At 46.2% G+C, this 24891-nt stretch overlaps 1 protein-coding gene across 1 annotated transcript in view; it reads right to left on the bottom strand.

Annotated features, from left to right (window-relative positions):
• Positions 1–13582: 13582 nt before the first annotated feature.
• Positions 13583–24891, bottom strand: part of LOC126998416 (putative neural-cadherin 2) — a 126908-nt gene continuing 115599 nt past the window's right edge. The window contains exons 15-26 of the mRNA XM_050860069.1: positions 22502–22916; positions 22051–22242; positions 21645–21784; positions 20842–21187; positions 20502–20747; positions 20062–20400; positions 16782–17103; positions 16402–16591; positions 15917–16149; positions 15539–15769; positions 14954–15139; positions 13583–14437 (exon numbers count right to left, since the gene is read on the bottom strand). Coding sequence (XP_050716026.1) covers positions 14049–14437; positions 14954–15139; positions 15539–15769; positions 15917–16149; positions 16402–16591; positions 16782–17103; positions 20062–20400; positions 20502–20747; positions 20842–21187; positions 21645–21784; positions 22051–22242; positions 22502–22916 — 3229 coding nt within the window. The 3' untranslated portion in view covers positions 13583–14048. The remainder of the gene's footprint in view (positions 14438–14953; positions 15140–15538; positions 15770–15916; positions 16150–16401; positions 16592–16781; positions 17104–20061; positions 20401–20501; positions 20748–20841; positions 21188–21644; positions 21785–22050; positions 22243–22501; positions 22917–24891) is intronic.

Genomic DNA, 24891 nt, shown 5'->3' with positions numbered 1-24891 from the left:
ATCTGAAGTGTGTGGGGGCTATACACACATACTTCTCTTAGACAGCGTAGAGTGTAAGGCTCCTCGTCTCATCAACTCCTTTCCTGTTACTGACAGTCTCTTACCTCCTAAATTCCGCCGCAGTGTTGCATCTCTTTCTATCTTCAACCGATATTTTCATTCTACAAGAGTTAACCAACACCTTCATTCTTTTATCTCTTACACTTGTAAACTCTGGAACAGCCTTCCTTTGTCTGTATATCCTCCTGCCCATGACTTGACCACTTTCAAGAGAGGAGTTTCCAGACACCTGTCCTCCTGAAATAGACCTCTCTTTTGGCCTCTTGTTCTAGTTTCGGTTATTGAAGCAGCGCCTAGCGGGCTTTTTTGTTAACTTTTTGTTTTGTGTCCATGAGCTGCCCTTGAGTTGTGCAATTTATAAAAGTCAGTCCAGTACATTATTCTTAGCAAATCGTGATTCCTTCACAGGTTTTTGTTGTTTTATTATTTTATGCAAGTATTAAGAAATGAAATTATGTAATTAACATTGCTTTGTAGCAAAATTCATCCACCTCCCACACAGCGCACCTTTGTCTCCATCTGCTCTTCCTCTCCTCAACACTCACTATCTTCTTATAGCCTTCCCCTTATTCCTCCCACTAATTATCTTTTCTTACCTAATTCTGGTCCCCTTTTCCATCCCCATCCCCAGTCCCTCTCCAGAACCCCAACCGTCAACCTTATCCTCGCCCGTCATATGCTCATCTTTTCTAACTCGTCCTGCCTCCACCAGAAACTCGTGCCAGTTCTCCCCCTCTCACCCCGCCAGATCGTAGCCCTGGATCATTACGCAGCCCTTAAATTACAGTTCATTTTTCATGGTGACTAATCCTGAATTAAGAGTTTACTTAGAGTGTAGGCAATGTCACTCCTCCCTTACTTCACAAAAGGAGAGAGAGAGAGAGAGAGAGAGAGAGAGAGAGAGAGAGAGAGAGAGAGAGAGAGAGAGAGAGAGAGAGAGAGAGAGAGAGAGAGAGAGAGAGAGAGAGAGAGAGAGAGAGAGAGAGAGAGAGAGAGAGAGAGAGAGAGAGGTGACGAATGGCTCCACACCTTTCCATCTTATTGACACACCTGTCCAACACCTGAGAATGACGGAGGGCTGGACCTGAAATTATGACGCATTTTCGTGACAAAGGTGAAGGATAAATAGACTGATTGATGGATGGATTGATATTACTGTCGTCTGTCTGTCAGCGGGAAGCAAATAAATCAGGGTGACATGCCTGGCTCTTAAGGTGTGTGTGTATGTGTGTGTGTGTGTGTGTGTGTGTGTGTGTGTGTGTGTGTGTGTGTGTGTGTGTTACTTGGTTTCCGGAAGTGTCACAATGAGAGGAAGATGAAAGAGAAGAGATGTTTGAAGGTCTCTCAGGAATTTGCAGGAAAAAGAGAGAGAGAGAGAGAGAGAGAGAGAGAGAAGGGTGCACAGTGAGGGTCAGGCGCGGGGGAGTTATGGGTAAATGGCTCTGGGCGGTGGCAACACAAGTTAGGAATAATTAGGTAACTTGCGTGTCTTGCTAAGTTTGTGGGGCAGGAAAAAGCTCCTTTGCTCCCTGCCGCCTACCGGACACCTCCCTCGTCGTCGTCCTCCTCCTCCTCCTCCTCCTCCTTCAATAAGTTTTCTGCTCCTGCTCGGCCAAATTCCTTCCTCCTCCTCTCCTTTTCCTTCTCTTCCTCCTCCTCCCCTCCTTGCTTTGTAAAAGAGATCTTTGCAAAGCGACTCAATTCAGGGCAAGTTTCGGCCCAAATATGTCATCTTTGTATTTTTGAACTATAAAAATGTTCAGCTTTACGAGCCGGCTCGAGAACAGTAAGTAAAGTTTTGGATATTTGAAGCGGAGTGACGGCATAACGAGAACTGCGAGACTCTCTATATATTGCCTTTAAGGACTGATGGAGAAATTTACTCACGAACCCAGTGAAAATAAAAATTATTACGATAATAGAGTAACAAACTCTCCAAGCTACTAACCATCTTAATATTCATCACAATGGAAGAGCGACTAAAAGCCGCTCCCTTTGGTCCAAAGAGGGAATGAACCCTTCGTTCCTTAGTGTATAAAACCCACATAGGCAAGCAAATACGCCCGGGTACAGGTTCGGCTCCCAAGTTTTGCGTTATGACTATTCACCAAACGATCCTGATCATATTATTAACGCCACATCGGATATAAAATGTCACTTACAGAGCTAGGCCTAAATTGTTCATACTGCACTTTGTTTATTCTTATTCCTTTCTCTCTTCTTTAATCTTTCTCTCTTTAAATGTTCTTATTTCTCCCTCACCTTTCCTTCCGTTTCCAACCCATTCTCATTCGTTCCTTTGTCTTTCCTTAATAATAGTTTTTCATTCCTTCCTATTCTTCCTTATCTTTTTCGATTTCTCAAAATCGGGCCACCTGTTTTCCCTTTAATGCAATACAGTTTCTATTTTCAGTTGTTATTATCCGGCAGCTCTCCTTAGTAGAGGAAAAAATGTCACACACACACGCGCACACACACACACACACACACACACACACACACACACACACACACACATCTATATATATCAAGCGAGCCGCAGTACATTTAGTTAACAGGAATTCACCACCAAGCAACAACAATACGAAATTTACAGTACCACCTCCATCACCACCGCCATCACCACCACCACCTCCTCCACCTCCATCACCACCTCCACCTCCATCACCACCACCGCCACCGCCGCCACTACTAGAACAACAACAACGACCCGCCATAAACATCTCCGCGGGTCGTTCATAAGCCACACTCTGCCCCCAAAACTGGTCGTCCCTCAGCCTGAAAAAAAATGACAACCATAATAAAGTAGACAGAGAAAGTGGCAGCTCGTTCACCCTGACCTTCCGTCCTTCTTCTTCCTCCTCCTCCTCCTCCTCCTCCTCCTCCTCCTCTTCCTCCTCCTCCTCCTCCTCCTCCTCCTCCTCTTCCTCCTCCTCCTCCTCCTCCTCCTCCTCCTCCTCCATCATCACAACGACTATTAATGCCACTCCTACTTAATTAATACTCTTGATAAACACGAATACATTTACCTAATCCTAATCTCTCTCTCTCTCTCTCTCTCTCTCTCTCTCTCTCTCTCTCTCTCTCTCTCTCTCTCTCTCTCTCTCTCTCTCTCTCTCTCTCTCTCTCTCTCTCTCTCTCTCTCTCTCTCTCTCTCTCTCTCTCTCTCTCTCTCTCTCTCCTCTTCCTCCTTCTCTTCCTTCCCTCATTGTCATTCTCCTCTTGTAAGTTTACGTCTTCCCCGTCCTCGTCCTCTTCCTCTTTCTCCTCGTTCTCCTCCTCCTCCTCCTCCTGGCGAAGAAAGGAACAATTATGAAACAAAGTTAATGAGAGAGGGAGAGAAACACACGAATTGGTTCCTTCATAGTAAGGAAAACTATGTCTTCAGTCCCATCACTTCGAACGCAGGGAATGTGGTTGCATTGTGTGTATATTTTATTTGACTAAAGAATTTTACATTTATTATTAGGATGTCATACGTGATCAAAATGCTAGTCATACAGCGGATAAACCTAGTTGTGCATAATAAAACATTTCACATTTATTACAAAATACATTTCGTAGAGTTTCTTTGTGTAAGTAATAACGATGTACTTGTCTATTTTAAATACAGTTAACCAGGCGGAGGCGACTATTATTTTTTTGTGTTAATTAATTATTTAGGGTCATATTAACCTGCTGCCCTCTCAAATGAATACTAACACACGCGGGTGACCCTGTACGCAAACAAAAAATAAGTTACGGGACCACCCTGCAAATAACGTGACGTAAATTTATCTATGAAAAAAAAAGTGTTAAACATTCTGCCCTTACTGAGAAAAGGTGAATAGCGACAGTAAACCAGACTGGCAGGAAAAACGTACCTTGACGTTGTGAGAGGGATAAAATATGCAGCGATAGATATAGTACTGAAAAAATATGTAAATTGTCTATAGACTGAAACATTTTAACGAGAGGAGGACATGAAGGTCGATTGTCGTTCTTGAAGCGACGTCCCTTTCATCATTTAGGCAAGGAAGGAAGGAAACCATTAAATTCTACCTTCCACTCGTCAAAACTTTCATCACACAGGGAAAGAAAAAAGTTGTTTCTTCCCGCTACTACTGTTTTCTCCATCTTTTTTTTCTTGAAGTTGAGGAGAGATTGAGTGGCGGAGGAAGGAAGGAGAGGAGGAAGGGCGGCAAGGGGCACAAAAAAGAGTTACTGAGGGAGTTCGAGAGGAGAGTAAGGGAGGAGAGGGAGGAGGGAGGAAGGGAAGGACAGTTAATTGGGAGGAAACAGAGAAGCTGTCCCCAACGAGTTATTTGAAGGGAAGGAGATGAAGGGGAGAGAAGAAGGAAGGGGAAACAGTAGGAGAGACGGGTGTCGTTCAGGAAGGAAGAATTATTTAGTATAAAAGTATCATCTCTGTACTTTGAGACCGAGAAGGTAATGACGAAGATAAGAAGGAAGAAGAAGAAGAAGAGGAGGAGGAGGAGGAGGCTTTATACCAATCTGCGCTTATTATAGTTTTTACGAATTTTTCCACTGACCTCGTGAGAAATGTTAAACTATTTGATACAGAAAACACACACACACACACACACACACACACACACACACACACACACACACACACACACACACACACACACACACACACACACACACACACACACACACACACACACACACACACACACACACACACCACAACACAACACACAGGAAGTGGTAGAGAATGCAAACACGCAATCAGTCTTCCTGCACAGACGTGGACGCGGGCAGACAGGAGCAAAAAGTGAGTGTTGATTGATGAGAGAGAGAGAGAGAGAGAGAGAGAGAGAGAGAGAGAGAGAGAGAGAGAGAGAGAGAGAGAGAGAGAGAGAGAGAGAGACTGACTTCCTTCCTTCTTTCCATCTTTGGTTGCAGTTAGTAAGGTTTGGCTTCCTCACTAGTCGGGGGAAAGGAGGAGGAGGAGGAGGAGGAGGAAACAGAGGAGGAAGGGAGTTAAGGAGAAAAGTGAGGCGTGGAAATATAAAACAAAAAAAATGGTATTCTTATCTCTCCTGTAATCCTCTCTCCTGTCCAAACAACAGGAAAAGTAAGATTGAACGAGTAAAAAAACATAAGGAAGAGAAAGAGCAAAGAAATAAAAGGTGAGGCTGCGATACATGGAACCTTTATTTTTTGTTTTATTTCATTTTAGTGTTTTTATCATTGAGAGAGAAAGTTGGTTCAGATGTTTTTAAATGTCCTTCGGGGTCGAAAACTTGAAAGTGTAAAGGTGATGAAGATAAGAAAGACAAAGTTGAAAGAGAAGGAAGGGAACCGGCGAAGCGGGAAGGTAAAAGATGCAGAGGAGACAACGAAGAGCTAATTCTGAAGTATAGCCTTGAAGAGGAAAAACAGAATAAAATATAAATGACCCGAATTACAAAAAGTCAGGAAAGGGAGTGAACGATTAAAGTGGAAGTGGGACGAAAAATAACAAACAAAAATACAAGAGTAAACAAAAAATAGTTGCCAGTAGTAGTGTTGTTTCTGTTATTGTTTTTCATATATTTTTCTTATGGATTTTTTACTCCTTCACGTTCAGTTATTGCCAGTCATTCTGTGGTTTGTGTGATATTGATGCTGGTGGCAGTGGTGGTAGTGATGTTATTTTGTTTGGTAGTCGTAGTGGTTGTAATATTGGTAGTGGTGGGAATGTGGGGGGTGATGGTGGGTGGGGGTGGGGGGGGGGGGTGAACAACAAACTACCATGCGAGAAACTGTTGGCCTTTAATAGACAGACTCGAGGACAAAAAATACAAACAATTCATTTGAAGACAAAGACGATAATGCTCTTCATGCTGCTACTGCTCCTCATCCTCATACTCATCCTCATCCTTATCCCCATCCTCATCCCCATCCCTATCCCCATCCTCATCCCCATCCCCTTCCCGAAACTTCTCCACCTCCTCCTCATCATCGTCCTTTTATACCTCCTAAACAATATTGAGGACTAGGAGGAGGAGGAGGAGGAGGAGGGAAAGAGTGAAGGGAGTGAAGTGTTAGTCAAGGGATTATTTCGCGAATCTGTGGATTTGGTGTGTGTGTGTGTGTGTGTGTGTGTGTGTGTGTGTGTGTGTGTGTGTGTGTGTGTGTGTGTGTGTCTGTGTGTCTGTCTGTCTGTCTGTCTGCAAAGGTGCGTGAGTTATTATTAATGATTTTGTTATTTTCATTACTATTATGATGGTTATAATGATGATGATGATGATGTTAATGATGATGATCGTAATGATTGTAATGATAATGAAGAGGAGGAGAAGGATTAGGGAAAGAAAGAAAAAATGGGAAAAAATCACGAGAACAAGAATTAACGAAAGCATGAAGAAACGAATATATGAATAAAGGGAAAAACGAGAGGAAAAAACGAAGAGAAATAAAAACGACAAGAAGAAAAAATGACGTAGAAAAATGACAAGAAGAAAAAACGAAAAGAAAAAAAAAAGAAGAAAAAACGAAAAGAAGAAAATACGGAAAGAAGGAAATACGGAAAGAAAAAAAAGGAAAGTTGAAAAAATGAAATGGAGAAAAAACGAAAACAGGAAAAAACGCAAACAAGAAAAAAACTAAAACTAGAAAAATAAGAAAACAAGAAAAAAAATTAAAAGGAAAAGAAAAAAGCAGAGGAGAAGGAGGAGGAATACATAGGAATACATAGGCATACATAGGAAGAACAGTCACCAGAAGACCTATCGGTCTATGGCGAGGGTGTCTGTTCACTACTACTAGTAATCTACGTGTGGTACGATAGGACAGAAAAGATTAAGAAGGAGGAGGAGGAGGAAGAGGAGGAGGAGGAGGAGGAGGAAGAAGAAAGAATAGTGGCTGGGAATAGTGAGGAAGCGTTGATCACGAAGCTGTGTCGAGGGAAACATAGAAACGTCGACAGAGACAGCCAGTATTTCACAGTCAAACCTTCCTCCAAAAAAGGGGCGAAATGGCAGTGCTCTGAAGGTTTGAGGCGAGGCAAAGCGTAGCCTGGAGCATGCTCGTGAATTTTCCGTGGAAATACATGGGAGGGTAAAGCCATTACCTGACTGGAATTAAGCTGCCGCAATATATCACGGACTTACAAGCGGTTAGAATCTCCACCGATGACCGACTTGGCAGCAGGAAGTCTGGCTCGTTGAGTTTCAGCTGCACCGATGATATGATTAACCAGAAACTGTGTCGTGTGTTCTTGTGTGTGTGTGTGGGGGGGGGGGGGGGTGCGTGTGTCTGTTTCTGCGTGCGTGTGTGTCAAGGCAGCCAGACATACCCTTGAACCATACGTAGGTGTTTCCATTGTAATCGAGTCCATGATGGATAAACACTCACAACTCAACAACAACAGTTTGGGGGAAAGTTTGGCTTTTTAATTTCATTTTTGGGATGGTGTTAGGAATGCCTTGAAAAATGGTTGAAAAAAGGAAGTAGCCACATGATTGATGAAAAGACTTCATTATAAATTTGTTTATTGATGGTTTTTTATTCGTGTTTGCAGGTTGTTCTTTCATGAATTTTGATTCCTATTTCTATTTACAATCCTGAATTTTACATTTGCTGCCGCTGTGTGTGGTGTATAGCAATATAGAGCAAGAGGCGGATTGCCTTTGCTTTTTGCAAAAGATGGACAAGGTGGCAGAACCAGCGGCCTCATGCAAAAAAAACAGAAAACATGAGAAATATATTGACAGATATATAAAACTGTAAATATATTCGAATAATCAGAAGTTGTAGCAACGGAGGCATCAACAGCAAGAAAGGAGTGCCAGCAATAACTGAAATGTCAAAAACAAGCAATAGTATCAATATAACCATCAGTGGTAGAATACGTATCATCAGAACCTGCATTCACAAGTGTGAATGTATAAGCGTAAGCAACAACAACAGGAACAGTAATAACTCCGAAGGCAGCAGTGGGTGGAGTATGAGTAGCAGCAACAGCAGCTCCAACAGCAGCAGCAGCACCAGCAGGATCACTAGCAGGAGGAAGAGGAAGAGATGCTGGTCAGCTCTACTAGATTGGCTATCTGGATCCAAGCTAATTCCGCCCACCCCAGACGTATCAGACTCGCCTGGACCCACCTGAGAGAGCCGCGCCTGGCACCGTGACGCACTAAGGACCCTGGCAACGGGAATCTGGCCATGTTTGAAACGCGAAGGGACAAGGGGATCCTGGTACAGTTTAGGACACGGCGGGAGACAGAGGGAGCATGGCACTACTCGGAACACGGCGAGACCCTGACACTGCAGAACACGGCGAGCAACTGACAGGAAGTCCGAGAGGTACAAGAGAACATCTAGGAGAGAGAGAGAGAGACGTAACGAACATAGAAGACAGGACACTGGAAGTATTAAAGATGACAGCTGGGGCAGAGGAACACTCGTTAGACACAAATTCTTGGGAGTATAGGGAAAGGAAAAAGGGAGGACCGAGAGAAGCCCAAGGACTATCAGGGCAAAGGGAGAAGGCCAAATTGGAAAAGAGGAACACAGTAAAGGAACTCCGAAACAATAAGGGCACAAGAAACTGAAGACAGGTCCAGGAAAAGACAGAAAACGAAAGGGACATAAGGAATAACGAAAGGGATACAGGAATACACATGATACACACAAAAAGGGAAAGGGTGCAGAAGAGCTATATATATATACAACGAAAAGGATGCAACAGCCATATTGACGCGGGGACACGGAGATGGACCATGGAAGATTTGAATGATCACAAAGAGAGGAATGAACACAGGGGAAGACAGAGGAACATGGGGAACATCGAGCAGGCATCTAGATTTCAGCAAGGTGACAAGAAAACAGATAAGGCAGACAGGTCATAGGAGGGAAAAGCGACACACACAAACCCAGGGATCAGGAGACAGACGCAGCGGTCAGTCCCAAGTGGATTAAAACTATTGTCCTTGTTGTGAGTTTGTATTTGCAACATATTTTCTTAACCTCATAAAAATACTTTTCAAGCGGAAATCTCTTTAGTGAAAAAAGCTGCAGGAGTTCAAATATTCCCCATCATTCGAGTCCTTGCAAAGTGGTAATTTTTTCTGCAATGATGAAAAAATTATCATGATTTTTTTTTCATGCTTTCATTCTTTGGACAACAGGAAGGGCGTGTGGGTAAAGGTGAAGGTCCGGTATGTTAATCTATATTACAGCCGCTGGGAGTCTGTTTATAAGATTTAGAGAATATTCTTTTTATCCCCTCCCGGCCTTACTTTAATTAAAGCTGCGTCGTGACCTTTTGTAATATGAAGAGGTTAAATAGAAGTCATAATAATACGTTGCAATCCTTGCGGGAGTGACACTTTCCTCATTAAATTCTCAACCAAGTTTTTCTTTTTCTCCTAAAACTCAACCCTCTATTTATTGTTCCCGAAGAGACTTCGTTATTAATTACCGGAGCGGCAGGAAGTTGTTGACTTATGTACACCTAAAAGAAATCACATTTTAAAATGTAGTTTTCATAAGGATTTTCCCTTCGTATTTTTGCCCTACACTTTTTTTATTATTTTCATTCCCTCAAGGAAAGAGTTACGAATATATAGAATAACTAGGGACTGGGTTATTTTGCAATTCTTTATTTTAAAAATCTTTTATTTACTATTTTAGGCTTACGAACCATTTTATTATTGTTGATTCCCGTCTCAGGCCTAACAGTGATGGAGCAATGGCTTGTCCTATGTAAAAGGATAAAATAAAGTATTTGTATACATTTTTTTATTTTTTTATTTGGCCAGCATATTTTTCTTTGGAAGAGCTCTGTTTTTTTTCTCCATGATCCACGTAGCCTTTCTCTCTCTCTCTCTCTCTCTCTCTCTCTCTCTCTCTCTCTCTCTCTCTCTCTCTCTCTCTCTCTCTCTCTCTCTCTCTCTCTCTCTCTCTCTCTCTCTCTCTCTCTCTCTCTCTCTCTCTCTCTCTCTCTCTCTCTCTCTCTCTCTCTCTCTCTCTCTCTCTCTCTCTCTCTCTCTCTCTCTCTCTCTCTCTCTCTCTCTCTCTCTCTCTCTCTCTCTCTCTCTCTCTCTCTCTCTCTCTCTCTCTCTCTCTCTCTCTCTCTCTCTCTCTCTCTCTCTCTCTCTCTCTCTCTCTCTCTCTCTCTCTCTCTCTCTCACTCTCTCTCGCTCTCTCTCTCTCTCTCTCTCTCTCTCTCTCTCTTCTCTCTCTCCTAATTATGTTGCCTTCCTCTTCCTTCTCTTCGCGCTCTCTCTCTCTCTTTTCTTCCCCTTTGTCCTTCCCCCTCCCCTCTCACTTAACTTGGTATGCTTGTAATCCTGTCACATCTTACTCCCTCTATTTTCTTTATCCCCTTCTTCATCCTACTTTCCCTATCTCTCTCTCTCTCTCTCTCTCTCTCTCTCTCTCTCTCTCTCTCTCTCTCTCTCTCTCTCTCTCTCTCTCTCTCTCTCTCTCTCTCTCTCTCTCTCTCTCTCTCTCTCTCTCTCTCTCTCCTAAATTTCTCGGACACCGAGCAGGCAATTCAAGTGGTTATTATCTCCTTTGTTTTTTGTTTTCCTTTACTTTCTCTTCGTTATCGTTTCCCTTTTCCAGTCTCTTCCCTTCTCTTTTCCACAATATATATTCCCTTATTCGTCACTATCGTTTCCTTTTTCTATATTCCAGTCACTTTCTCTTCGTTGTAAGTATTTTAATATTTGTTTCAGTTTCTCCCTGACCTCCCTTTCCTCTTTTCTCTTCTGCCGACTCTAAACTTCATTTTTTTCTTACCCTTTTCTGCTTTATTCTTCTTGCAGCCGCCTGAAGACTAGAGAAACAGTTCATATCGCTAAACATCTCTTCCCCTTAACCTTTAACCTTCTCAAGAAACCTCCATTATTCACTTTACTGTTCCTTTGATGTACTTTTCCCCATCCCTTCCCTCCTCCGTTTTAGCTGAAGATTGACTGAATAGTGTAAATAATTCCATTGCCCGCCCTCGTTCCTTTCCCCCGGAGCCCTGACCTGTCCCTGTCCTTTTCTCTCCCTTTCCACTTCACTCCCACTTTCCTCCCACTTCTTTTCCTTTCCACTTTCCTTCCACTTCCCTCCTTTTCCATTTCCTTCCAACACCCCTGCCTTTCCACTTTCCTCCCAGTTCTCTCCCTCTCAACTTCCCTCCCACTTCCCTCCCTTTCCATTTCCTTCTCACATCCCTGCCTTTCCATTCTCCTCCCACTTCCCTCCCTTTCCACTCTCCTTCCACTTCCCTCCCTTTCCACATCTTTCCCACATCCCTGCCTTTCCACTTTCCTTCCAGTTCCCTCCCTTTCAACTTCCCTCCCATTTCACTCCCATTCCACTTCTATCTCGTTTGCCCTCTGCCAACAGAAGCCTGACTAAACGGTGCCTAACGACCGACTCTCCTGGGCACCCATCCCCATGACATATAGCACGCCACGGCTTACCTTGACTCCACCTTGACTTGGCCACCTCGACTTACCCCGACTCACCAACACCAGTCCACCACTACCTTTAAGGCCGCTGGTGTTCTTGCTGCTTCCTACCCTTGCTGTATATATTGGGGTATGTTATTGTTGCTGTTACGGGTCTTATGGGTTTGTTTCATTACTTTATTACAACGATTATTACTGTTGCTACATTGGTGCTCCTACTACTACTGACCCTTTATATTGTCACTGGCATAAATATAGATGCCAGGATTACCGTTGCTCTCACTGTTACTCTGTTGCTACTGCTGATTTGATTGTGCTAAGTTTTTGCAGCTGTTGCTGTTGTTCATGTTTTAAAACGACTCTTTTTGTTGTCGATGTTTTTGTCTTCTTATTAGAGAAAGGTATAGTAAAGTTGGGGGCATGCGCTGTAGCTCCGCGCGACCTCGGTGCTCATCTCTGTCGCATTGACCTTTGAGCCTCTCGTGATAGGTACCCATTGCTCCAGGACACAGGGCCAGTGCGACATCCGGGTTACCACAGTTTACTTTCCCCAGGTTTTCCCAGGCACCCATCCATCGACCATCCCGAAAGGGAGAATTAACAATTGGGTGAGTTGCACGCCGACTGACCGGACCGAGATTCGAACCCGGGCCTCAGATTCGTAGTTAGGCACGCTAACCACTGCACCGCAGAGGCACTGTATTTTAGTTATAGGATGTGTAAAGAATATGATTAAAGGAAAATACAAAGAGAATTAATGGCTACGATACGAGAACAAACAAAGCTAACCTAACTCTGTTTCGGTCTCTCTTAAATCCTTCTGCGTCACTCTTTCCGGGTAATTAAAAGAAAAAGAGCAACCAGATATTATCATTCCTATTATTACGATTAATATTGCCATTATGATCAGCATATCACCAACACCACCACCACCACCCATTTGAGTCACAGATTGGGAGAGTTATTAATTGCCAGAGTTAATAAAGCCGATGTTGAAACTCCGCAGAGTTTTTTTTTAAATTCATTTTAACAGCCGTCAGTTTATTAATCCATAGACGCAGTGCATAACTTTTCTGGCATGGATGTAGATGCTGGACCGGTGTTATTCCTACTGTTACCATAAACTACAAGAGGTGCTGATGCTATTCCTGAGGCTACTGTATTTAATGCCACTACAGTTGTTATGATGGTAATCCAGATGTAACACTTTCTGTATATTTTTCGGGTAGGACGTTTAATGGGCCAGTGAGACGGAGCTGAACACTGAGGCCACGTGGAGTTATAGCGCTTTTTTTCATCAAGGGAAGCAGCTCAAGGGCAGAAAACAAAAACCTCAACAAAAAAGTCCGCTAGACGCCGCTCCGACAAAGAAAAAAGAACGACATGCCAGAAGAGAGGCCATTTTCGTGTGGAAGGGTTTATTGAAGCTCCCAATTTTACCTTTACCTTTGTAATGATGGTGTAAGGAAAGATAAAAAAAACATGCACGAGAGGTAACTTTAATTTGAACAGGTATATTACAAAGGTATAAAACGCGCGAGCTGCAAAAGTCAACCTTGGTGTTCCCATGCACTTGTCCGTCAGTCCGCAGGGAGGGAGTTTCCCCTTCTTCCCTCTTCGTGACGTTTAGCCCAGGTGGTGAGAAAGTTGAGGAGGAGGAGGAAGAGGAGGGAGAGGAGGGCTGGAGAAAAGAATTTATATAAGAAAGTTTAACAGAGGGAAGATCTTTAAAGTAAATAATGAAAATAAAAACGGAGAAATGAAAGAAAATAATAAAAAGAATTAGATAAACGAAAAAGAGGAAGGTGGTATAAACTAAAATGGGAGGTAGAATAGGAGGGCAGGCATTCACGTTTTTCTCTTAACCACTCACTGCCACACGAGTTCAAGGAGTGAGTGCTATTTTCCGTCTCACCTCCACGACCCCGCGGCGGCGGCAGCACTTCGGAGAATAAACACACCTGCCTTTGTGTGTTCGCTCGTGTGTTTTCTCGGCCACTGCTAATTTTCCTTCCTTTAGAGACACTAGTTATTTGCACTTCCTGCTTCTGTTTAGAGAGAGAGAGAGAGAGAGAGAGAGAGAGAGAGAGAGAGAGAGAGAGAGAGAGAGAGAGAGAGAGAGAGAGAGAGAGAGAGAGAGAGAGAGAGAGAGAGAGAGAGAGAGAGAGAGAGAGAGAGAGAGCACTAAAAATAAATAGATCACATGCAGGTCCTTTCCATTCCACATTAACTATTTTTAGGCACAGACATAATGGCGCAGAACTCTTCATTTTCACTGTTTTTGTGCTGTTGGGATGGCCTGAGAACACGCCCCGCCATTGGAAAACAGAACACGAGACACACACACGCCCGCACACTTTCCTACCTCATCGTATTTCAGCAAAACTTTTCTTCCCGCATCATCTCACTCAACGAAGACCTTGCACTCGCGTCCCTTTTAGTGTGTATGGATGAAGTAGTGAGAAGGGAAATGGTAGTGGATGGGCCGAAGGTAGGTAGGTAGGTAGGTAGGTCGGTGAGGAGGTTAGAATGAGTAATGAATGAATGAGAATGTTCCGTGTCGCCACTTCACATTCTTCTGTCTCAGCACGCCGTTTTCTTTTCATCCGCGCGACAAAGAGTTGAAGTCCCAGCAGTCTGTCCTTGACCCTTCGGCACTCCACTCACCCCAACCACCGTCCTCCCCGCTATCGTGTACACTGCTCCTCTCGTCTCCTGCTTGTCCTGTTTCTTCTGCTCCTGCTTCTTTTGTTCCTGCTTCTTCTCCTGCCACTGGTCCTGCTTCCCCTCCTCCCGCGCTGGCTTACTTCCCCTTTGGCTGGTGGTGGTTGTAGTGGCAGTTGGCGTGGTGGTTTTGGAAAGTAAGAGAGGTGATCTAATGGCCTCTGGAAGGTTTCTCAACAAGTCCATCACCTCCAGAAACCCCGGGGCTACGTGTCTGTCCACTTCCTCCGTCTGTTCCTCCCGCAGACCTGGGGATAAAGACGAAAAAAGAGGTGTAGCTGAAGGAAAAGGATTCGGTTTACTCTCAGACTCCCTTGTTTCTTGTTTACTCTCGGACACTGTTGTTTCTGGTATAGCCTGACTCCATTGCACGTGTTTTTTTTATACCACAATAGTTACTTACCCACATAACTGAAAGCTAAACGAAATACGAAGTAAATACATTGTTCGCTCTCCCAACTCTCAAAATTTTACGGACGCAGATTTTGGCCAAATAAGGAACCACGAAATCTCGGTGGATAAATCTTTGTAAATTTATGTAAGTGGAACCACGAAATTGTTGGTCGTGCGAGTAACACCTCGACACTCTCTATGACTCGGTGCTCTCACGACACACACATTTAAATGACGAAGTTGATTGCCATATATTTTTTTCACCCTGTCTTCGAACCGTCTTCTCTTGCATAAAAAAAGTGACAGGGCTAGCGCGAGCGGTGAACCTTAACTAGTCACTCATTAACCTGGATTTCAGCTTCCCTACTCACCTGACAAAGCAGACGACAACGACCCTGCCGACGACCCGTCACCCTCGTAGGCATAGGCTCGTAGGTCATCCTGTGCGGGGAGGACAATGAGCTCACCCCCTCGCACCTTCTCTCCCCCTGCGGGCGAGTGACTGCAAGGGGCGAAGTGGTCCGACTTGGGGCTTCCCTTGGTGTTGGTCGCCGCCCCTGTGGGAGTGTTGGGCGTGGGAGGGAAAATATTGGCGCATGAGGCTCTGTGGGATGACTTTGTTATGGGGGCGTCGTGTTACGTTAGGAGTGTTGCTTGGGATTGTGTCTGTTATCTTTATTCTGCATGAGAGAGAGAGAGAGAGAGAGAGAGAGAGAGAGAGAGAGAGAGAGAGAGAGAGAGAGAGAGAGAGAGAGAGAGAGAGAGAGAGAGAGAGAGAGAATATGGTTATGTGCATGTTTGTATTTGTAGTGTAAACAAGTTAAATTCAATAATCTTCATATATTATTTTTCTCCTTAATGAACTATTTATTTTATCATTTATTTGTTTTTATTTTGGTGTGTGTGTGTGTGTGTGTGTGTGTGTGTGTGTGTGTGTGTGTGTGTGTGCACCGTACCTGGGGGCTGTGGACTGGACGGAGTTTGGGGAACCTGCACCTTCACACACTCAAGGAAGGCCTGGCTGCCCTCCCAGTCACCCTCGCCATCCGTGCCTCGTGCCTTCCCCTTCGGCTCCTCTAGCACAGTCCCGCCCTCGTCTCCATCATCGCTGTGCTGCCCGCCCCCACAGCCGTTACGACACTGCCTGCATCGCCTCAGCCGCAGTGACATGCCCACGCCCACCACCACTGACCAGACGACACCACTTTTTAGAAAAACTCATATTTTATTAACTGCATTTTGAAGGTCTTCTAAGGTACTCCCACGAAACAAGAGTGTCTGCTAAAGCAATTTGAAAAAGAAACACGCGAGGAAGGAAATGTTCGTTGACTCACCCAGAAGAAGGAGGGAAAGCGTGAGGAAGGCAAGGGCGAGGGGTGCTGCGAGGTGGTGCCCTGATGCCGCCGGGTCTGTCCACTGGCAGTGTTCCCCGGTGTGGCCCGGCCCGCACACACACAGAAAGCCAGGCCGCAGGTTGTAGCACGAGCCGCCGTGCAGACACGGCCGCCACAAGCACTCGTCCACGTCCTCGCACGCACCGCTCGTCAGCCGCCGCCCCAGCCCACACCTAGCGGCGTTACGGAGGAACAGGTTATCTGTCAGTGTTTTGCCTGTGGGTCGTGTATTTTATTTTTTTCGGATAGCGATATCTGTTTTTTATAGAGATTTATAGTTAATGACTTCGTCATCATCTATATTGCAAATGATTTCAAATTTCGTTGGTCATTATTCGTCTTGTTTGATCGGTTTGTGTGACTGATACTTGAAATTCACTCATATGTGCGTCAATTGCGACGCTACTACCTGGTATGTGTGTTACCTGCAAGCGGCCACGCCCATGGTGGAGACACAGGTGAGCGGCGCGGCGCAGGTGTGGTTGAGGCAGGCGTCAGGGGCAGTGCAGCCGGCCTCGAGGCCCCTCCAGGATGACACTTGGCCCCACGTGGTGGTGTTGAGGGTAGGCGGCAGCGGTAGGGGCTGACCGGACACCCGCAGGTCGTCCAGACACACTAGATGTCATTGGAAGGAGGGGGTGAACATACATGGTGAAAGCAAGAGGAACTAATATGAAACTTGAAAATGGACTAAAAAAGCATTCGAAGCTTCATTATAAGGAGCAGAAGAGTTCATTAATACGAAATACCAATTATTGAATCTTTAATCAGCAGTCGTCGCAGTAAAGAATGAAGCGAGACTCACATTTATGGAGGTCGTCCTGCAAGTCACCCTGAGTGATGTCCGCCACGGTCTCCTGCAACAAGCCTACCACCGCACCCTGATTCATCCCCACCTCCAGGGGCGGAGGCGGCCCAGGTGCGCCGTCCATCGACTCGAGGGTCACCAGAGACTGGTTGCGGCGCCACCCGTCACCGTCGTCCACCGTAATCACCAGACTGTGCCCGTAACGCTCTGCTGCCACAGTGTGCCAGGCCCCGTCCCCTAACGGGTAGCCCTCCACGCAGACGGTGGAGGCCGCCCAGCCCGCTCCGGACACCGTGACACACGCAACGCCCGCACGCAACTGGGATGAAAGGAAGACAACACTATGACGCACGCAGCTGGGATGAAAGGAAGACAACACTATGACGCAAGCAGCTGGGATGAAAGGAAGACAACACTATGACGCAAGCAGCTGGGATGAAAGGAAGACAACACTATGACGCAAGCAGCTGGGATGAATGGAAGACAACACTATGACGCAAGCAGCTGGGATGAAAGGAAGACAACACTATGACGCAAGCAGCTGGGATGAAAGGAAGACAACACTATGACGCAAGCAGCTGGGATGAATGGAAGACAACACTATGACGCAAGCAGCCTGGCTGACGGGAGAATTATGAAGCAGGCAGCGAAGGGGAGGGAGGACAACAAAGGAAACCTTGGGCTACGCTTGAACACCATGTGAAAAATAACTACCAAAAATGAAAAGAATCTGTCATTGCCTAACGCGTTAACATTAGAAAGAAATATATATGCACCAGTGAACGGCGCGAGGCACCGCTGGCCCTCCACTCTCCTTACACCCGTCACTTCCTGGCAGGTGTTAAGGCAAAAGAGATTTAGAGCTAGCCTTGGGATCTCTGATACACTTATTCCTAATGGGCTTTTGTGTTCGTTGCATCCAATAACCTGCGAGAATCGAGGAAGACAAGTCATAAGCAGCCGTCATTGGGGTCAGTTCCGTGGTATTCCAGACTAAAGTTGATCGCGCCGGCCCAGAAAAGTGTAGCGAAGCTGTGCAACGCGATGCTGCCTGTTCTGAAGGGGATGACCGGAGGGAAGAGCCACGCGCATGGTGTGTGTGTGTGTGTCTCTCTCTCTCTCTCTCTCTCTCACTCAGCAGAACACATTCATCCCCTTGTGAGAAGCGAATTAACACTAATCGTGGTTTAATAGCGAAATTAAACAATCAGTCAATGAGAGAAAATTGTTTTACAGGTTAAAAAAGAACAAAGCACGCCAAACATTAGACTTTATAATGATGCCAGGCGACGAGTAAAAAGACTAGTAGGTCAGGCAAAGCGTAGATACGAAGAAAATATTGCAGCCAACTGTAAAAATAATCCGAAATCTTTCTTCAGTTACATAAACAACAGAAAGGCGATCAAAAGTGGTATTGGACCTTTAACAAACAGCGACGGTGCACTAGTGACTGACAGCCAACACATTGCAAACCTCTTAAACAATTACTTTTCCTCGGTGTTTAAATACTACAGTCTTCCCTCTCTACCAACCAAACACCAGTACTATTTCTCGAGAGCGAGCATGCATTGCCTTTTTAAATAACAACCGATGAAGTCCTTAAAGCTCTCCATTTTAAAACAAATAAAAGTCCTGGACCTGACAAAGTATATCCAACTCTGCTGAAAGAAACAAAGAGCGAAATACTCTCCTCCCTCACAACCGTATTCAATATGTCCTTGCAACAAGGCATCGTCCCTTCAGATTGGAAAAAGCCTAACGTGACACCGATTTTCAAGAAAGGAGACAAAAAGTACCAGGTAATTACAGGCCCATTAGTCTAACTTCTCTACTTGAGGGCATAATTAGAGACAAAATTGTGAATTACCTTGAAAGCCACTCATTGATTGGGGACTCACAACATGGCTTCCGAAACAAAAGATCCTGCCTATCAAACCTATTAACCTTTTATAACGACCTCTTCACTGTTTATGACGTAACCAAATCACTGGACGTAGTCTATCTTGATTTCCAGAAAGCGTTTGACAAAGTCCCGCATCATAAATTACTTTACAAATTAAAGCAAATAGGTATTGACGGTCAAGTAAACCAATGGATCGCGAATTGGTTGAGCAACAGACAACAAAGAGTAGTGATTGACGGATTTAACTCAGAGTGGGCGCCTGTCACTAGTGGCATCCCTCAGGGCTCGGTCCTTGGCCCAGTGCTCTTCATTATTTACATCAACGACGTGGATGTTGGACTCAATAACCGCATTAGTAAATTTGCAGACGACACAAAGATTGGCAACTCGGTACTCACTGACGAAGACAGGCAAAGCCTCCAAGAGGATTTGCACAAAATTTCAACTTTGTCGGATAGATGGAGATGCGCTTTAACGTAGACCAGTGCCAGGTCATTCAAGTTGGAACGAGGAATAAGAAGTTCGAATACGAAATGCGCGGCGTTAAACTCAACAGCGTTCAATGCGTCAAAGACTTGGGGGTCAAAATCGCGTCAAACCTCAAATCCTCACAGCAATGCATCGACGCAGCAAATAAAGCGAACAGAATGCTGGGCTTCATTAAAATAAACTTTTTATGCAAAGATAAAGATGTAGTACTTCCGCTTTATAATAGTTTAGTCAGACCCCACTTGGAATACGTGGTACAGCTTTGGTCTCCCCACCATGCAAAACATATTGCTGAATTAGAAGGTGTTCAACGTCGGGCAACAAAAATGATCCCTTCCTTGCGCATGAAAGACCTTCTAATCTTAACTTGTTTTCTTTTGAGAAACGTCACTTCCGAGGAAAACTGATCGAATGTTTTAAAATACCTAATGGTTTCACGAATGTGGACAAATTAAAATTGTTTATGATCGATGACACTTTGCGCACGAGGAACAATGGCGTAAAACTCAGATGACAAGTAAATTCAGACTGCATCAATTTTTTCTTCACCAACGTTGTAGTGCGAGAATGGAATAAGCTTCCACCATCAGTGGTCCAGTGTAACACGACTGACTCCTTCAAAAATAAGCTCGACCGTCACCTCCTTCAACTTAATATCAACTAGAGTAGAAATGCAACGTTTAGGAGTCTTCTGATTAATGTAAATCACTTAGGACAGACCACCTAGTCTGGACCATGGGGTCTGTGTGGTCTGATTTTGTATGTAAATCTCTCTCTCTCTCTCTCTCTCTCTCTCTCTCTCACACACACACACACACACACACACACACACACACACACGGCTGTTACTCGCGAAGGCTGTATGTGGAAGAGAGAAATACTTACATGGAGGGTGAAGGAGGCGGGGGGCTGTACGGCGGCAAGATGTAGCAGCGGCCCGTTCAGCACACTCCTCGTCCTCAGCCGCAGCTGCGCCATAACCACGTATGGCTCTGGGGTGGAGGATAAGGCCAGCTTGGCGTAGGAAGACGGCCCCAGCGTAGCGGGCACCGTAGGTGCGTCACAGGCGGGTCCCATCCACCCCGGGTCACACTCACATCGTGGGTGGTGAAAGCCTCCCACGCAGTGCCCCCGGTACCCACACGTGCCCGGGCAGGCGTCCTCCTGCGGTCGGCACCCTTTGTGGCTGCCCTTGCTGTAGGCGGGCTCGCCCAGGTCCACCAGCTGCAAGGAAGCTGCAGAACAGTCAGTTGAGGAGCGTCTCGCCGCGCCCCGAACTATGCCGCCCAGTGCTACAGCAGCGACGCGAGTGTTCAGACGCTCACCTGACTATTGAAGGCGAGGTGCGAGACGCAGCCGTCTAACGGACGCGGCGACGGCGCCTCCTGCCAGCCGTGGTGCACGTGGCTCGGGGCAAGGTGCGCCAAGCCGCCAACCTGCAGGGGCCACAATGATATCCAGTCCTTGAGGTGACCCGCGCTGCTCCACGACGCCCGCGCCGCGCAGTGGGAGTCGTCGAAGGTTGTGTTGCTCCAGCCGCGGCCACACAGGTCCACCGTGGCCGCCACGCCCTGCACGACCCGCACCAAGGGTTCTTGATAAAACATGGTGCCAGAAGTATTGCTATATTACGTATTGGACGGTTGCGTCTGACGCGTGACTCACCTGAGGCGTGAGGCGGATGTGCAGGTCGTGCCAGTCACCGTCGTTCACTTTGGTAGGAACCTCTAGCTTCACAGGCTCCGACCCGCCCTCCACCAGCAGCTGCGGTCGCCCCCGCCACAGCTGCACGGCCAGCATGGGCGTGGATGGATCGTGTGGGCCGCGGGGCAGGGGCGCCAGTGGTCCGATGTACAAGACAAGAGCATGTGGGCGGCGGGTGAGGAGGCGGAGGGACAGGGTGAGCGGCAGGCAGGGCGGCAGTGGCCTCACCCACGCCCAGCCGTCACCAGCAAAGGAGCGGCCAAGCACCTTGCAGCTGCGGCCCCACGTGCCTCCTGGACACACACATCTGCCGCAGACCACACACGCCCCGGTGGGAGGGTCAACTAAACACTCACAAAACACTACTGGTCGACATACCGTACATATAATGCAAATTCATCAATAACACAAACGATTTATGGAAGAAATAGTTATTCCATCAACCCTTTTACGATCTGCAGTGCACGTCGCCTGCAGGTTCAAAAGTTTAATTTTCCTGTTACCATGGGTATTTGGGACGTGAAGTGTCTCTTTCCAAAAAAAAATGGTGTGGAGTTTTAAACTAAACAACTTGGATAAACACCCGTAGGATGGAGTGCCGTTAAAAAGATATACTCCAGTAACTGCAGTTTCCTATCAGCAGAGTCTTATTTAATATAAAGCAATACGGTAATACGGAGAAACGTCAGTTCATTAGCAAAAGTAGATGACTTTGCAAAGATGCCTGCCAACTATTTCAGTAGGATTCAGGACACGAACGTTACCTTTTCTCCGTGCTGGGTCCGACGCAGTGGCCGCCGTTGAGGCAGGAGGAGGATGTGCAGGTGTGAGGCTCGTGGGCGTGGCACTCAATCGCGCGGGTGAGGCGTGGAGTGACGAGGGACGTCACATTCGTGTCCACCACCTGCCGGGGGACGAAGACGACGACGAGAGGCTCAGTTTGTGCATGTCGCTGCTTCGTCATCGGTAGGCAAATATTAGCCAAACAGTCTAACCCAGTGGTCTTTTTTTGCACAAAGACAAACAAGCGATCAGCCATAACAAAAATATTGAGAAAATATCCTTTTCACTCATCGACGTTAGAAGAAAAAGAATAAGCAGGAAGTTCCATCATTAATTTTGTTGTACATTTTCGTGAGTCACTACAAGGAGAAAGTAGTTCAAGGTTACCTGCAGTGGCAGCGTGGTGGAGGCGGCGGAGGAGGGGTCGGGGTGGCTGTTTGGAAGCGGCACGGGATGGTCTTCCTGGTCCAGGCGATATGAGGGCTGCTGTAACCCTTCCACTCTGGATTCTCCTCTACCTCCTTCCTCCTCCTCCGGCAGCGTCTCCGTCAGCACTGTGAGGTTGGTCGCCGCCTCCAGCTGGCAACATGATGAGCCACAAAGCAAAAACTCTGGTGTATATGGCAAGACGCCTCAGCCCTACGCACTCTACAGGAACGTCTCCTTTTGTCATGTATTTCAGCTATTGCCAGCCCTAGCGTATGCCTTCTCCCTCCTTTACATCGCAGTCCTAAAGTCCTTCCTTCGTTCCCTTCCCTTGTTCACACATTTTTTCCCGTTTTCTTTTTCTCATTCCCAAGTAATTTTCCAACACACACACACACACACACACACACACCTGGTGGGCATGGAGAGCCAAAAGACCTTGTAACTTGACAGGATCCATGCGGCTGCCTTGTCCGTCCTTCACGCTCACCCACACGCTGGCCGCCGGTGACTCGCGCTCTCGCCGGGGCCCGGGTGTTGCGGCGCTGGCTGGTGTGCGGGTGTGGCCTTGAACGCTGATCACCTCCACGTCACGTACGGCGCTGTCCACCACCCGAGACACTCCCTCCACCACCCGCCCTAGCACGCCGCCGCCCCCGTGTGGAGTCCAACCCTTGGCGAGTTTCTCAGGCGTGGTGGGCGTGAGAGTGACGTGTGCTGCATGGGCCAGGGCTTCGGGGTCAAGCAGCCTCACCGCCACCGTCACGTTGGCCGCCACCCCCACCTGCCCCCAGAGCTGGTCACTCACGGTGAAGTGGAGGTCGTACCTGTGAGAGAAGAGCGGACGAGGCCTTGGGTGTGTTGGTGGTCGATAAAAATGAGCGGGGAGAGGAGACGGAGGAATTGATGGAAGGTCGATTAGAGGGAGTAAGAGATGCCGGGACAGACGGGAAGGGAAGAGCGAAGAATAAGACGCAAAAAGTCGACGAGAGAGTGAAGTGGATATGAGAGAGACAAGATAGGAAGATGCGGGAATAGAAAAGAAAACGAGATGCAGATGAGAAGATGGGAGGGTGAGATGAGAGAGTGAGAAAGAATGAACAGACCGGAAAGGATGATAGAAAGTGAGACGAACGGGGAAGAAAGGGAGAGCAGAGGAAACATAAACGAGAAGAAAACACAAAAGAGGAGACAGGAAAGGGGAAAAGGAGGTAATAAATGGAAGAATAGCTGAGGCGTTGCTAATGCCTTTAAAACCTTTACAGTCTTGAATTTTCCATTAGCTAAACCACCTTCTATTTTAGTATTCAAAAGGTACTCATAGCTTCATCATAAACATACCACACAGCCCCCTTCCCCTCCCATTTCTGAAACTCATCCTTCATCTTCATGTCTTAGCGATCCAAAGTTTGGGTGTCTCTGAATGCGAGAAGTTTCCATTGTCTTTCGTCTTTAGTTTCCATACCCTTCATCACTTCACTGCAACACTAGCACCTAACCCACTGTTGCCAGATCATCGTACTCAGAGCATCGAGTTGACCGGTTTCTGATGCGTAACTATTGCACAGAAACATTAGCAATTAACTATTTTAACGATAAATACAAATTAAACTCGTTATTGGGGCCCAGGAGACAGTTTTTGGGTTGGAAATGGGTAAATATGAGAGGTTCAGTACGATAATTAGACAACGTTGACCTAACCTTCCTCTTCTCTGATCTGTGTTTCGCCGTAATTTTGTCTCGCTATGCATCTTCGTGAGTTAAGTGGCAGAGGCGACGAGAGGCGTTGATATTTGATGATTGCTGGGAGGAATTATCATTCTCAACTAGTGGCTCAACCTTATTGGAAACTAGCCTTTGCTCTCAATAAAGAGGAATTTTCGTTCCGCGCTTCCATCCCTGTCACAAGGGCCACTGCGACGGAGATGAGCACCGAGGCCACGCGTAGCTATAGCATATGCCCCCAACTTTACCTTACCAACGCTGTGTATTGCTCCTCCTTCCACCATTCTCTCTCTCTCTCTCTCTCTCTCTCTCTCTCTCTCTCTCTCTCTCTCTCTCTCTCTCTCTCTCTCTCTCTCTCTCTCTCACTCTCTCTTCTCTTCCTCACCTCCTCTTCCCTTTCTTTCGAACACTCCACACCTTTCTTTTCTCCCTTCCACCTTTCACCTTTTTCTTCCTTCCCCACACCACACCCCACCTCCTCTTAACACACCTTCCACTGGTCTCTCCTCCCTTCCTTTCCCCTTCCTTTTTTTACTTTCTAACCCTTCTTCCTCTTCTTCCCTTCTCCCTCTTCTCCTCTTTCCTTCTTTCTTATTTTTCCCCACTCCCCTCTCCTCCACTCTCCCCTCCTACCAAGACTCTCCACAAACACTTTCCCTTTTTATCTAACCCGATTTACCTGTATTTTCTATACTATTTCACACTTCCGTTTATTCCCTGTCCAACTAACCATCATTCGACTCCTCTCTCCTTCCCCTTAACTAATCAACCGTATTCACATTTTCTCCCTGTAGCTCATATTAACACTCATTTCTTTCTTTGTCATTTTATCCTCACTCGAACATATTCCAACCTTCCGACACTCCCACAAAAAAATACTCTTTCCTCTTATACCTCCTGCATTCCTTCATCTTTCTTCCGCTTCACTTATTCATTTCTACCGAACACTTTCAACAACATAATGCCCTCTTCCGACGGTTTGCCCTCGTCATTAACACTAAGTAAAAGCAGATACATTTTCCTCTTGCTCCTCTCCTCTACTCTTTTCATTCCCTTCATTCAGTCAGTCTTTCTACC

This window comes from Eriocheir sinensis, chromosome 14 (assembly GCF_024679095.1).
Source record: "Eriocheir sinensis breed Jianghai 21 chromosome 14, ASM2467909v1, whole genome shotgun sequence".
Lineage (NCBI taxonomy): Eukaryota > Metazoa > Arthropoda > Malacostraca > Decapoda > Varunidae > Eriocheir > Eriocheir sinensis.
Note: the sequence above shows the minus strand (reverse complement) of the source record. Positions and strands in the feature narration are given on the sequence as shown.